The sequence below is a fragment of the Cyanistes caeruleus genome, chromosome 1 (genome assembly GCF_971803275.1).
Source record: "Cyanistes caeruleus chromosome 1, bCyaCae1.hap1.1, whole genome shotgun sequence".
Lineage (NCBI taxonomy): Eukaryota > Metazoa > Chordata > Aves > Passeriformes > Paridae > Cyanistes > Cyanistes caeruleus.
In genome coordinates, this window is record NC_141701.1 from 48225964 (window position 1) to 48241868 (window position 15905).

The 15905-nt window shown below is 39.8% G+C and overlaps 1 protein-coding gene and 1 long non-coding RNA gene across 2 annotated transcripts in view; one reads left to right on the forward strand and one right to left on the reverse strand.

Annotated features, from left to right (window-relative positions):
• LOC147655487 (uncharacterized) overlaps positions 1–12524 on the reverse strand; it is a 38662-nt gene extending 26138 nt beyond the window's left edge. The window contains exons 1-2 of the long non-coding RNA XR_015287419.1: positions 9864–12524; positions 6453–6595 (exon numbers count right to left, since the gene is read on the reverse strand). This is a non-coding gene — a long non-coding RNA (uncharacterized LOC147655487). The remainder of the gene's footprint in view (positions 1–6452; positions 6596–9863) is intronic.
• On the forward strand, positions 179–14166 carry CLUL1 (clusterin like 1). The gene is made up of 8 exons (XM_086891001.1): positions 179–228; positions 1127–1236; positions 2557–2705; positions 4374–4541; positions 6511–6955; positions 8172–8309; positions 12689–12903; positions 13999–14166. The coding sequence occupies exons 2-8, from the start codon at positions 1134–1136 to the stop codon at positions 14164–14166; spliced, it is 1386 nt and encodes a 461-aa protein (XP_086747127.1). The 5' UTR covers positions 179–228; positions 1127–1133.
• The last annotated feature ends 1739 nt before the right edge of the window (positions 14167–15905 follow it).

The window sequence follows — 15905 nt, forward strand, 5'->3', positions numbered from 1 at the left end:
CAATACTCCCTCTGGTGGTTTTGCCCACAGAGATGAGCATGAAGTCGTATACATGCAAAATCCTTCAGCCTAATGACTAAACGTCCTGCTAATAGGATTAAGTACCTTCTCATCAGATAAGTAGAACATGGCAAAATCCCTGACACTCCCAGAAATTAGATCAGAACACAGCCCAGCCCCTTCCTGACGCAGGGAGCGATTTTGCAGAAGAGGTGCAAAATATTAATGGTAAATATACTTGGTTTTCTTACCTTTCTTTGGTTGTGTGTTTGTATTTCTTTGCAAAGTTAATTGGTTAATTTCACTGTAAAAGTAAGGGTACAATATGCAAGTAACCATAGAAGTAAATCCAGGCTATAAACAAATTCAGGCTGTTAATTTACATATGCTCTTGCAGCTGATAATTGCATCTCCAAGGTTATATTGGCTAACTACAAGGCACCTGAATACTGTGTTCACTTAATAAGATGGGAATCATAAAATGCAGTTGCATGGTTTCTGAAAAAGAAAGCTTTCACCTATGCTTTTAGGAGGGAAATAAAGCAAATGTCATTTCTTTCCCTTATTTTGCAGGGATTTCTTCTATTTTATAAAATTGATCTAATTGCTAATTTCTTGGCACACTTATTGTTGTGTCTCTTATATTAAGTCTTATTCTGAAGGACAGTAAAAGGAATTACATGTTTGGACACAAGAAGGGAACAACATTCCAGAAACTTCCTTCTTTAAAACTGGCAATAGTGTTTAGCATGGATGTATTTATAATATGAGATCAGTAATTAGTGTGTTTCACAAAGTAGAAAAGGAACAAACTGAGAAGCATAAGCTTTTGCTTTTATACATACATGTCCTGATTATGTTAACCATTGTGCAAACTCGGTGGAATTAATCTAATTAATCTAAATAGATAATTACAAATGAGGTCAAGCTTCTTACTCATGTATTTTTCACCAAGAGTAGCATTTAGGTGCATGCTATACATCTCAGAAACCATAGTTCAAGACAAAATTAACGGGATCTTGTAAGATACTTAGTATTAGTATTTATATTTACTTAATATACCCAGATATCTGAGCTTCCTGACAATGTTTACGTATAACTGCACCAAACTGTTTTTCTTTAACAGAAAGAACATGAGGTCCTCTTGGATACTTATAATACATCTGCTGTGTCTGAAGGGCCATCAGTGTGCACCAACGAAGCAGGAGGAAATGAATCTCCGGGATAACCTCAAGCGTGCGTATGCTTTTCCTGCCAGGGTGTGCTGGAAGCCCCTGGGCACACATCTCCAGCTGGGCACTGCATTTTAACTTCCACACTCACTGGCATCAAGAAGTTCCACTTGCTTGTGTGGAGCTTAGAAACCATAATAAAGCTGATTGAATGCCTACACACACACACACACATACACTAGGAAGATAAGAACAAGCAGGATGAGAAAGTAAAGGGATTAACAGACAACCATCACCTGCCAGAAAAAAAAAAAGTATTTACAGGATTTTTATAGGTCATTTGGTTCCTTGTAGATCATCAGAATACAAAAATTTAATTCAAGAGATTTTGAACTCTTTTGTTTGTTCAAATAATCTTTGAAAGTATTTCCTCTACACTTACATACTTCACTGAAAAAGATGGCTTTTACAAACAGCTGAAATAAAAATACTTAATTCAGAAAATAGCAGCTATTCTGCACACACACACATCTCTAAGCTTGGCTTTATTTTGTGGGTAGAAAGAGGATCAGCCATTAAACAATCCTGTGCTTCACTCTATCTTGACAAGATTTCTGTAATAAACAAACAAGAAGAGGTGAGGAAGAAAGATATAAAGGAAGAAGCGATTGATGTGGTTTTGGCAGTCTCAAGGTGATATGGTTTTGCTTGTTTTCTATAGTTCCAGTGATAGTAAGGGTATTTCCACAAAGTAAATAAATATAGATAAAGGATAGGCAATCATGTAGACAATCATGTTCAAGGTGCAACGCATGGGCCAGCCCAGGTTTTCACCAAAACTCTACAGTCATTATGTCACAGGAAATCTGGAAATTGAATTTTTGTGAAAACAGGTTGAAGTCACGTGTAATCTACATTTTCAAAATGCAGAGAGAAGCTGTCACAGGCTTCTAGCAGAGAAAAGATAAATATAAAGGTTATGTCATTAGAAAACTGATGAGTGATCCCTGGAGATACCAAAAACCTAGGATGATGTCCTGTGCAACCTGGATTGACCTTGCTTTGAGGGGGGAGGAGGGGGGAAGGCTCAATGATCTCCAAAGGTACCAGCCTCAATTATTCTGGGACTCAGTACTCAGCAGTGGGACAGTCAAATATATATTTTGAGTTACATACAGCTGATCCTTGCAAAAGCTCTGGGCCAGATTCTTATCTGATGGAAATTGTCTTGGCTCAGTGTTATTCAGCATTCGCTATCTCAGCTTTGGCTCTGCCACTATAGGGAAACATAGAGCTGTTTCATTCTCCTTCATCATCAGTGCATGACAATTTGCAATAGTGTTAAAATCTGATTAAGTCACTGTATAATTTGGCTTTTTTTTAGAATTATCTGAAGTTGGAGAGAAGTATGTAGATGAAGAGGTAAAGAAAGCTTTGATTGGTATTAAGCAGATGAAAATTATGATGGAAAGAAATGAAGATAAGCACATAGATCTGATGAAAACCTTGAAGAAGAGCAGTGAAGAAAAACAGGTAACATAAATGCATCTGTAGGGTTTATATGTTTATCCTGGGAAGAATGTAAACCAAATTGTATATACGAAACAAGCAGTGTACATCTTTTCATACAGCCATGGGACTGAGAGAAAATCCGCTCCTTCCCCTTTGTCTCACTAGCAGAGGAAAATTGCACACACTGCTTGTTTCTAAAAACCCCTTCACTGAATTCACACCAAGGCAACTGCAGGCCACTCTAGAACAGTGTTTTGTGCAGAAGGACCAGCAGCTGTGCCCTCCATGTCTCTATATTGCAGGGGCACAAGATGTTTTCCAGCTTGCTTTGCAAAACTTCAGACCTGCAGGAGAATATCAAAGCCACAAATGATACTGTGCTCTAAAGAAAGTACAGTGAATCAGGGACATTTCCACTGTCTTAGTGTAATGCCTAGGCTCAGAGCCATGTGCTCAGATGATCTGAAGAAACTGAGGTTTAATGTATATTTTAAAAAAATACAAATATCCTAACTTTGCTTCAACAAAGTTGAAGGAAAATTCCCTCCTGGCTCAACATCTGGTAGTTAGTTTAAACTATTGGTATTAGCAAGCCAAAAAGTACCTGATAGCTTTCTAACATCTTAAGGAACACCAGTGCACTCCCACAATCAACATTCTTGCTAGATCTTACTGGATGATTTCATTTACACAGGACTTACATCCACAGTGAGAGTTCATAAAACACTGAATAAATGTATTAGAAAGATCAGAAAATAACTAAACATAGATTATGAAAACTGTGGTTACTGTTTCCATCAAGCACATTCTGACACAAGTTTTCTTTTATGTGAGTCTCTTCCCTATTGGAATAACAAAAAAGAATAAGCCCCACCAATTAAAACGTTTCTGTCATACTTAGAGACAACTTGGAACATTGTTTGGAAACCAAAACTATTAAAATATTTTGCAATTGGAGAGAGAAATTGATGATGTGCAATCTACTTTGATAGGAAGAATTTTTCTCTTTCCATTGTCAAGTCTATTCCAAACTTGCTGGTTCTGATCTGCTCAGCTTTGTGCCCTAACTGATGATGTAAATAGAAGCAGCATTGTAAAATGCATTTTGTTGCCCTTCAGTATGGAAGGAGTGCCTCACACTTCCACGAGAGCAAGAAAAAAATCCCCTTACTACATCCTTTTGATTAGTACACTCACAAACAGCAGAGATGCTCTACTTTTATATATCTCTGTATTAGAAAGACTTCATGGCGAGGACCTACCCTCGTGAAATATCAATCCCTTAAAGGTAGAGAAAAGTAACAGAAAAGGACTATTTGTGGGACAGATGAATACTGTTGAGATGATATGGAGAAAAAAATAACACAAGTTGAACACATGACCATGTGGGAGGCTGAATTCTTACACAGAATGATGTGTGAGTTTTTTTCTTAACATCAAAAATCCTGGTAGACTGTAGAGATCCATTTGTTTCTGTAGGATGTGCCCCCTGAGAGAACAAAAAATCCTATAAAGAAAAGGCTTTCAATTTTCATTTCCCTCCATATGTGACTGCAGCTGAGAAGGCAGCCTACCCTAGTGGTTAGGGATTAGCAAAAAAAGGAGCCATAAATAGCAAAATGAGTGATCAACATTAGAATACTAATTCAGATGAATATTGGCCTGAACTGAATCTTTTTCCTTATTTAGCAAGCCTTGCGACTTATGGATGAAGTAAAGGCAAGACTGGAAGAAGAGGAAAGACAATGTCAAGTATCCTTGAAAAATCTATGGGATGAATGTGAATCTTGTTTAGAAAGTACCTGCATGAGATACTATACAACTTGCAAACATGGTGTGTCAACCTTTAAGAGGAAGGTAGGAAGAAACTTTGTATCTGAAACTTTGAGAACAGTCTTGAGCTCACCCGAAGTTTTAGAGACAGAACATATTTTTTTCTCAATACCTAGGTCTGCCAGTTATATCAGCTTACTAAAATTAATTTGATTTGGAGGGTCTGGAAATATGAAGTTATATGGTAGAGATTACATACGATTATGGTCATGGAATGCTGAGCCAAAATGAGTTCAGTTGCACCCTGGCAAGATTCCGCGGAAATTGATGATTCCCCTAACTCCAACAGACTCATTCCAGATACACAATGTTTTCTCTCACAGTGGGACTTGCATTAAGGTGCTTGATAACTGTGAAAAATACCACATAGATTCTTTATGGTCCATCTGAAAATCAGCAAAGTTATAAATGTAGATGTAGCTACCAAAATTACATGGGGGAAAAGCCCCCACCTACTTATTACATCATTCTTTCCTATATTTATCTTTAATAAACACTTTAAGTAACAAATAAAGCTTTAAAATGATTTATCTCTTATAATAAAGGAACCTGTCAGCAAAGGAGATTGCCCTAATTCCATAGAAAGAAAATATGGTTTCCTGACTGGCCCATTATTACTATAAAATTTAACAATTGTAATCATATTTTTTTGTTTGGGCATACACTTTAAGTGCAACAAACTTCTGAAGCAAAACTGTAATTGCTGCTACTAAAACATTAGCTAGATTTCCTAGCTTTCAACACTCCCATGTACTGAAAATGCAGTAACTTAAACATTAAACATAGTGTGTTTCAGACAGGGTTTGGAGCAAAAGTGTTTAATATTTGTGCATATTCTTAAATCAGGTTAAAATCTGGGAGATATTAAATTTAAGACTATTTGTGATACTTTCAGCTTTTCGATACTGCTCATGGGTAGCTCATACAAGTGTTTAGGATTTTCAAGAGTCAATGGATGCTACAATTACTGCAGTTAAAGTTCTACACTGCATTGTCACTGTCTTTGACCCTCTTGGTAACTTCCTCCATTAGTTATTTGGTTTATTTGAAGCATTCAAAGTAAGAATTGTGTTGTGTTGTGTTGTTGTGTTGTGTTGTGGAAAGGGAAAAGGGGAAAAAAAAAAGAAACTGGAACAAAGATGATAGCTGTGGCTGAGGATACACAGACAGCAGGAGCAACAATGGCTTAGGCTGTTCCTGCAGTGCTGTTTCACACTTCACCTTTCCTCTAAGCTGCACTAGTGGTCAAATCAAGCTGATGATTTGGGGTTTTTTTTTTAAAGAATAATATATAAAACTGTCTTTATCTATATCTGTCTATATCTATCTATATGAGTGTTTTAGCAGAATGTTTCTTAACCCTTATCCATTTTCAAGTGTCGTAGAGTGTGGCTCATAAAACCACTCCACTGGCTCAGGCCAGAGTAGTGCCTTAAAGTAGGGAGCAGGGAACCAGTGGCTGAGACCAGGAACTGGAATTCTGTAACAGCAGAATTGACACTTGGCCTTTTACACAGTAAAACCATGGACTCAGAACCACTGCTTTACTGATTTTGCTGGTTTCCATTTCCACAATGATGTAAGGATTTGCCCAATGGTGAGAGAGGGCAGGCTTTTTACAAATCAAGGTGAGAACAATCACAGATTACACTGACATAAGCAGACAGAAATGCATCTCACGTCTTTACAACATAAAGTCCAAGCTGTCTGTTGGAAGAAACCCAAATGATAATAACTTTGACCCCCTACAGATTAAAGGGCAACTGGCAGACTTTTACTCTAGATCTGATTTGGAACTAATGATTTAGATTGAATGCACTTCCTTTCTTTGAGGTCTAGTGTATTAAATTACTTCAGAGAATATGTTGTATTGGCAATTATTACAAAGGCATTGTTTCTATCAGTATTTGAAAGAGAAAAATTAGAGACACTTACCTGAGAGGAGAAACCAATAACTTGTCTGTTGCCTGATCTGTCTCCTTCTTATACACAGGTTGAAGATTTTTTGAGGAAAATACCTCCACTCATATTTACTTTTCATGAGGATCAAGGAAGAGACATCCAGTCCAATGAAAAGCCTGAGAAAGAGGACACCCAGCTAGCAAAGATGGAAGACTTATTTAGCCAGCTATTATCAGACGTGGGTTCAATATTTGACAGAAGTTTCATTTTTTTCAAGCACATGCAAAAAGAATTTGACCAGTCTTTTCAGACATATTTCATGTCTGACCTGGACTTGAGTGAGTCCCCCAGTATGCCAGCTTTACCTGAGGTCACCACCAGAACTGACGGCTCCCAGAGAGGCTGGGGCATGCCTGGCTTCTTACAGATAGTTTTTGATTTCAGTAGGACGGTGTTCGAAGGTGTCAGTGAGGTGATCACCGACGTGTTTGATGAATACAGAGATTATAGAAGAGATGTGCCAGAACAAACCAAAGGCAAGTGTCAAAAGATGAAAATTGACTGCACTGTCAATGACATCAACCCCCTTGGGATGGCTAAACTACAGCAAATTACTCAGTTTCCAGTATGTGAGTGTGAGATATGTAAGCAAGCTCTGGAGGCTATGGAAATAGGATAGGATAACTATCAGTTAAATGAACAAATAGAAGTCACTTAGAAATCTCAGAGGAATGTTGTAGGGGGACTTAGGGGTCTTACACAGCCTGATTTTCATGGCAATTCTCAAAGCATTTGCAGGAGCTCCTCAGAAGCCCTTAAATTCAGGTTGGATGCAGGTTCTCACAAGGCTTTAATCTCAGCATTTGTCAGGATATGATTTCTATCATCTCTTATTGACATGGTCACCAAAAAAATCAGGGTAATTCTGTGAGATGTCAAGGCATATTCCTGCCCTTGCAAAATGATACTAAGTTCAGCTTGACAGCTACAAGTCCTTTTGTAGGCTACAGCAGCAATATAATTTGACAATAAAACATCAGCCAATCAAAGACCAGCCATCAGGTTTTCCAGTCACCAGAAAATTCTGGGCATACCACTGATGATGACATTCAGTGAAGGAAAAGGACCATGGCAAACTTTAAGAATACAAATAAACCTCATATTTGACTATTGCAAATAGGATAAATCACAGCGAGCACATGCCATAACTCTGAATGGCAGGTGACACAAACGTTATATGATTATCAGGAAATACAAAGTGACTATTGAACTGTGTTGTTTTAATTTTTTACTGTATCATAAGCCATGTTACCTCAGAAATAAGCTTTGGTACTGTGTTCTCATCTAATGTATGTGCTTATGATACATGTTGACTTCTAAGGATCAAAAAGATCTTACCAAAACTCACATGCTGTAGAAATAATGTGTAATAATATCAGCAATTGTTTGGTTATGTCCAGGGAATAATGTCTGTCATAAGACTTTATAAGGGAATATACTACAGCAGCATGAATTCCTTGAAAGAAAACATGATCTGAATCTTTTCCTGACTTCTCCTTTTTAATAATTTATTCCTTTTATTTTTGTTGGGGGAGTGGAGGTGAAGTGGAGGAGTAGGGAAGGGGATTGATGCAAAATACTTTGGATTAAGGACAAGAAATTATATTCTAGCACTCAGGCTTGGTAATGAATGCATACTTAAAAAGACTCTAAGTTTAACAGCAGTCTAAAAATACTATGACTTCATTCTAGATCCTGACAGAAGTGGCATGTTTTCAAAAATTGTGTCAGGGCGCCAGAGACTTCAGTGCAGGGAGCTCCGGGAGAACTCCTCTGGATGCCCACAGTTTCATGAGAGGTGCCAGAAATGTCAAGACAATCTTTTGCATGGTAAATAACTATTTTACCTTTTTTTCTTTTTTTTTTTTTTTTTTTTTTTCCTTCTGTAATGCATTAATTTGTTTATGCATTGATAATGCACTGGTTTATCGATTTTGAGATTTTAATTTTCTACTGGGATTAACATTTAGTCATTGAGTTTTTACTGTAACTACAATAACCATTGCTCATTCCAGATGACTTCAATTAGCTTTCCCCACAGTCTCCACAGAGTGTCAGTATAACTCAGTTATTAACATACCGCTGGTGCTCCAATGACACGTCCCACAGCCTATAAAATAATGAATAGGTATTTTGGTAGAGCTGCCATCCTGCAGAGGAGCAAGATGTCAGGCAGCACTCGATCCTGCCTGGGAGCAGCAGTGCTGAGCAGAAGGGGAGGAGAAGCTCAAACTCCTGACTGTCGCTTCCCCTGCTGACAACCAGGTGTAACCTCAGGTATCATTCAGCTCCTCGCAAGGAAAGTAAGTGCGCAAGAGCCTGTAATTACTTCTTGTTGCACCCTGTCTGCAAATAGAACTGACATGAAGGACAAAAAGGGGACTTCATGTGTGACATATATAAGGAGATGGCAGAGCTCTGTCAGCACCATCCATGGGCACCTGAAAAACCTTCAGACTGATCACCTAGAACTGTTGCCAGGAGTCCCACATATCAGTCTTTCCAGAATTATTTAGATCTTAAATCCAAGGAATATGCTTAAACCTAAATGTCTTCAGAATATCTCCAGTGTGGAAAAAATTAAAGAGCAATGAAATACTTTTAAAATAATATGAATCTGAATAGAATATGAAAATAATATGAAAAAGGAATATTTTACCACTTACCTTTTTATCTATACCCATGTATTACACATACCAGTTTGTTACTGTACCATCAGCTTGAAGGTGCCCCTTGATAATCCAATTTGACGTGAAAGAAATTGAACTTTTACAGAGCAATTATTGTATAGAAATTTTTCTTGTTTAAAATCCATATTTTAGTAAAGAAAAAAAGACCAATCTTCAGTTTTGAATTTGTGGCAGATGGAACTAGTTTCATAATACTGTCTGGCTGTTATAAGATGAATATTAGGTCTTAACACTCAACAGGAACACAGGCTTTCTTGTAATAACCTCTATAACATAATCACAGAATAATTAGGGGTTAAAGGGACCTTTACAAGCCATCACCCCCCAGAAATCAGCAGGGACATCTTCATCTAGGTCATGTTGCTCAGAGCCCCACAGAACCTGATCTTGAATGCTTCCAGGGATGAGACATCTACCTGTTCTCTGGGCAACTTTTTTCAGTGTTTCACCACCCTTATTGTAAAAAACTCCTTGATCACATATAGTCTAAATCCATCCTCTTTCAATTTAAAATCATTACCTCTTGTCCCCAGTGCCTGATAAAAAGCTTGTCCCTATCTTTCTTACAGGCACCCTTCAGTTGCTGATAGTCACAAATTATTAGACACAATAAGTGTCCCCAGAGACTTCTCTTCTGCCGGCTGAATAACCCCAGCTCTCAACCCATCCTAATAAATAGGAGAGGTGCTCCCACCTTCTAAGTTTTTGTGGCCCTCCTCTGGACTTCCTTGAAGAGGTCTATGTCTTTCAATGCTGAGCAGCTGTTGTAGTTTGAGACAGCCCCAACACCAGGCGTCCAAGAGAGTTGCTTTCTCATCCTCCCCTGCCACAGCTGGGCAAAGCAGGGAAAAGAAAAAAAAGTTAATGAAGGCTTCATGAGTGAGATAAAGACTGGGAAAAATATTTCAAGGGCAAAAGAGGCTCAACTTAAAGAGTTCACTCAAAGTGAAATTTATTACTAACAGAATCAGAGAAGAATAATGAGAAATCAAATAAACCCTTAAAACACCTTCTCTCCCCCAGCCCTTCCCTCTTTCCCACTGACAGGTCAGGGGACAGGACATGGGGGTTTCTGGGTCAGTTCAGCACTGAGTTTTCCTTCAGCTGCTCTGGGAGAGGAGTCCTTCCCCTGTGAGCCCGGGGTTCCCTCCCTCAGGAGACAGTTCTCCATGAACTTCTCCCGTGTGGGGCCACTCTCACGAGCAGCAGCCTCACGGCACCTGCTGCAACGTGAACTCTCCCCACGGGCACACAGTCCTCCCAAAACTACCACAGCGTGGGTCATTCTTCCATGGGGTGCAGCTCTCCAAGGACAGGCCTCTCCAGCCTGGAAGCAGGGCCACTCTCTCCACTGGGTCTCCCACTGGATCACAGCCTCCTCCAGGCATTCATGGCTCCAGTGTGGGCACCTCCCCATGGACTGTGGGTGGATCTCTGCATCCCCCATGGATCCCCATGGGCTGTGGGTGGATCTCTGCATCCCCCATGGATCCCCATGGACTGTGGGTGGATCTCTGCATCCCCCATGGATCCCCAGGGACTGTGGGTGGATCTCTGCATCCCCCATGGATCCCCATGGACTGTGGGTGGATCTCTGCATCCCCCATGGATCCCCATGGACTGTGGGTGGATCTCTGCATCCCCCATGGATCCCCAGGGACTGTGGGTGGATCTCTGCATCCCCCATGGATCCCAGGGGCTGCAGGGCACAGCTGCTGCACCATGGTCTCACCATGGCCTGCAGAGGAATCTTGGCTCCGGCACCTGGAGCACCTCCTGCCCCTCCTTCTCCACTGACCTTGGTGTCTCCGTGTTGTTTCCCTCACCTGTTCTCACCTCCTCCTCTTCTCTGACAAGAAGCAAAATCCCATGACTTTGTTTTGATTTTCTTCTTAAATATGTCATCACAGAGGCATTACCAACCTCACTCATTGGCCCAGTTTTGGCCAGCAGCCTGTCCATCTTCAGAGCCATCAGGGATTGGCTCTGCCAGACGGTGGGAATGGTGGGAAGCTTCTAGAAGCTCCTTAGAGGAGCCAAACCAATACAGGAGTCCAGACCTGGATGAAATGCTTCAGGGGTCTTGTGAGAGAAGAGTGGGGGGGCAAAATTACCTCCCTCAACATGCTGGCCACGATTCTTTTGATACAGCCCAGGATCATTTGTCTTTCTGGGCTGTGAACACACATGGCCAGTTCATGTCCAGCTTTTCATCCATCAGCACCCCCAAGTCCTTCTTGGCAGGGCGGCTCTAAATCTGTTCATGCCCCAGCCTCTGTTGATAGCAGAAGCTCCACAGCAAGGTGCAGCACCTTGCACTTGGCCTTGTTGTACCTCATGAGGTTCACTTGGGCCCACTTCATGAGCTTGTTCAGGTCCTTCTGCATGGCATTCCATCCCGGGTGAGTCAACCACACCACTTAGCTTGGTGTCTTCTGTGAACATGCCAGGGGTTCACTCAATCCCCCTGTCCATGTCATTGATGAAGACATTAAAAAGTACTGGTCCCAATACAGACTCCTAAGGGATGGGATTTCCTGTGATGTCTCTCTGGGCATGAAAACATTGGCCACTCCCCTCTGGATATGACCATCCACGCAATTCCTCATCCACCAAACATTCCACCCAACAAATCCATATCTCTCCAATTTAGGGAGAAGGATGTTGTGGGGGACTGTGTCACTGACCTTACAGAAGTACAGATAAATGACTTCACTAATCCTTTCCTTCTCCACTGATGGAATCACTCCATCATAGAAGGCCACTGGTTGGTCAGGCAGGACTTGCCCTTGGTGAAGTTCTGTTGGCTGTCCCGAATTGCCTCCCTATCTTCCATGTGCCTGAGCAGAGCTTCTTGGAGGATCTGTTCCATGATCTTTCCAGGCACAGAGCTGAGGCTGACAAGGTGGTAGTCCTCAGGGTCCTTCTTACAACCCTTTGTAAAAATCAGTTAATTACTTCCATTTTCCTAGTCACCTCTCTTCCATGACTTCTCAAATATCCTGGAGAGTAGCTACATCAGCCAATTCCCTCTGGACACACAGACTTAGATATGTTAAGGTTCTTCACATGGATTCAAAACTGATCTTCTCTTACAGTGGAAGGAATTTTGCTCCCTCAGCCCCTGCCTTGCAGTCTATATGCTTGGGATAGATTCATAATGGAATATGAGCCAATAAAAAAAACCCATAATGTATAAGAAGACTATGAAGTTGCTATGTGTAAAATTTACCAGACCTTATTTAGCATTAACATAAGATCTATTACCATAAAATATGATATAAACCTTATACTATATGATATATAGTAAATCACTTTAATATAACAAATGGGATAACGGATTCATTTAGTCATCAAGTCTAAACTAAATCTACCATAAGTCAGCAAAAATTATTCTCCTTTTTTCAGCATTATTTAAAGATACATCCAAACCATGCCTTCTCACTAGACTTTTTTTAGTTTTTATTTCTTCAGACAGAGAAGACGAAGTACAAGACATAACACTGTCTTTTCTAACAGATTGCCCAAATGTTCCTGAGCTGCACATAAAGTTTGATGAAGCCTTTAAGCTGGTTAATCTCTCAGGGGAGCAGTACGAGCAGATTCTCCAGGTGGTTCGGCATCACACAGAGGACACTTCTTACTTGTTGAACAAAATGAAAGAAAGATTTGGGTGGGTGTCTGAGTTATCCAACATGACCATCGGACCAGAAAACATTTTCAACATAGTTAAGGTAAGGGTTGTCTTCTGAAGGGAGCTGTTGCTGCCTTTAACCTGCATTTTGCTCATGCTTACGCTCCTGGGGGTTGTGGATGTTTGTAATGTTTGGATTTACAACACGATGTTCCTACTCATCTTGAATTTGTGTATGTTTGGTAATCCCTCGATGAGCTGAAACTCCTGAGATTAGAAACTATTTTCCTCTAAATCCTTTTAGACTGATGGATGGCTGACAGGCTAACCTGAGTCACTGTCTGATAAGAGTAAATTGACACTAGCGGCTTTGACTGGCCTCAGATTACCTTCACAGATAAATCGCACTGCACCAGTCACTAACACATCCATATTGGATCGATGAATGTCTAGCTATCTGTGTCTGTATTTATATATTCCAAAGTTCAAAGAAGGCAAATGTTATACAGATTTTTGCAGTGGAAGCTGAACATGCTTGATAACATCGGTCAATATTTCAGTAAATACATAATGGTTATTTGTGTCTCACACACAAAGATACATCCAAGGTAAAGTCAATCCATTTTCCTGGGCAAGGGACAAATCTTAGTCTCTCTTCTAACTTAGAAATCCATTGAATCCATAGTGAATTACTATTACTACCAGAACTTTATACAAAAATGATGGTACAGTCCATAAAAAAAAGGACAAAATAGGAACAGGAAACAGACACACTTTCCCAACTGATTTTGAGATATCTCTTCTAGAAAAATAAAGCTACAGAACTAAGTTTGATTTAGAAAAACACATAGGAATGAATAAATTCCGTCACACAAATGTTGTATTGAACTTAGTGGGACAGCTCAGAAGTTTTCATTAGGAGAACAGAAGCTCTTTATAGATGTAGCTCATGGTATAAATATTAACATGCAGTTCTTTAATATGGTCTTGGCAGTGCCATGTCAGCTCTTTCCACCACCTACATAAATTCAGACACCCTCTGTCTTTTCAGAAGAAAGCAATTTAAAGAAAGTAGACAAGCCTAAAATATTCCCCTATTTAATTTTCCCATATTACAGGGAGTGGGCACAGTAGGTATAAACAAAACTGAAAGCACACAGCAGTTTGTAGCGTCTAAAGTACTGATCTCTTCTAGGTGGTACCTGGGGATCCCTCCAGTAAAGACGAAACTGTGGTAGATGTGAACATTCTGACTTCACCTACTTTCACCATTAAAGTTCCTCCCAACTTAGATCCCAAGAGTCCTGAGTTCATTGAATACATAGCTGGGAAAGCACTCCAGTTGTATAAGAAGAATTTTTAAGTGGTAAGTTAATTCTTTCTGCTTTCACAGAGAACACACCTCTTCGTAAGAGGTGTTTTACATTGCAATAAACTTTAGTTGGAACAAGATTCAATCATGGTGTATACAAGACTGCCTTCTCAGAAAGGACACATTGTTTGTGTTTTCCATAATATTTGTGTTTTTATCAAACACTCAATGTTCTAGCCTTCAAAACACAGACACAATGATATTAAATTATTTGACTTATTTAGCTGTGAGACCCTCATTCTTTAAGTAACAGGTGGGATGAGGTAATGTGATGATAAATATTTCTTCAGAAAAGAATTGTCTCAAAACCACAGTCCAGTGTCCTGGCATTGAAAACCACGTCTTTGTGTTCATTCATCATGAGTGGACTGGAATTACCACTATTCACTATGGTTTTTTAAGTATCTTTTCAGTAGTATTTGAGAGCATGCTCGTATTATTTCTGATGATAAAGGAGTGCAAAGTGAGAATCACCACCAGGACTTGGAAGAGCTGTCCTACCATAATATTTCTGCATTAGCAGCACACTGCTTAACTGTGTTTATTAATACAGACTGCAGTTCAGCTTGCAGGATCATGCACAGAAAGATCCTGTTCATGGGCTTCAACCATTTCTGTAGAAAGGACATACAAGAAGCCTCCCTCTTTGTTTGAGACGTTTCAGGAAGCGGAAGGAAGAACCAGGCAGAGAGGCAGGGAGAAAAAATGCTTCATATTCTCTAATCCCACGGGGAATTTCCAGGAAAGATGGAATGGTTTTAGGTGGTATCACACTGCTGTAGAACTTGTAAACCACCCTTTCCTGTGTTTCCCTTCCCAGGGGACTCTGATGCACAGCTTTAGTGGCCTCTGACTCTCAGAGCTGTCTCTTCCAGGGGAATAGAGCCACAAGACACATGCAACTTTCAGGCAGATCACTGCAGGGTCCCCAAATCTTCTGAGAAGGACCAGATTTGGACATTGCTTCTCTTTAGGTCACAGCTGATTTCCTCAGCTGAGGAATTGAAGCATGATCTGCACACAAAGAAAAGTCTCAGGAGGCAGGGAGGGAACATTCAACATTAACAAAGTAGATGAAGAAGATTTCAGCATTTTGTATTAAATCTGCTTATTCTTTTGAGGTCAGAGGCAGAATTTTTGAGCTGATGAAAGAAATCACTCCCACCAGAGAGGCTGAGGTGGGCTGCAGAATTTAGACAGAATAAACCTCACCGTGTACTTTGCTTAGGTAAATGTTGGTGAAATTACATTTTAATATTTATAAACATATGAAATAAAATGCTCCAACACTTTCTCTATCATTTATCTTCAAAATTCTCTGTAATTTATATGCAGTTACAGATATAAATGATAAATACTCTTTCAGATCATGGAATACTAATCTTCAGGGCCTAGTGATGGCAGTAATTATTTCTGTAGTTTGATGATGATTTTTAGCCTGAATCTTAGTCTGATTTTCCTGTGGACAGGATTTTCCTCTAGCCATTCCATACCTGAGAAAAGTAAGTGGTGTTGATTTCAAAATCACACCACCATTTTGCATTCAGTTTGCACAAGGCTTACAGCACATGAAAATGTAATGGATAAAAAAGAGTTAAACTCTACGAGAAAACTGGACAGATCTATAAGAACAGAAAGGGAGAGAAAAAAAAAAGTTTGCTTGATTTTCATGTTATGCATGTTTCTATAGCAGGACGCTGGTACATTCCACATATACTTCTCCATTCAAA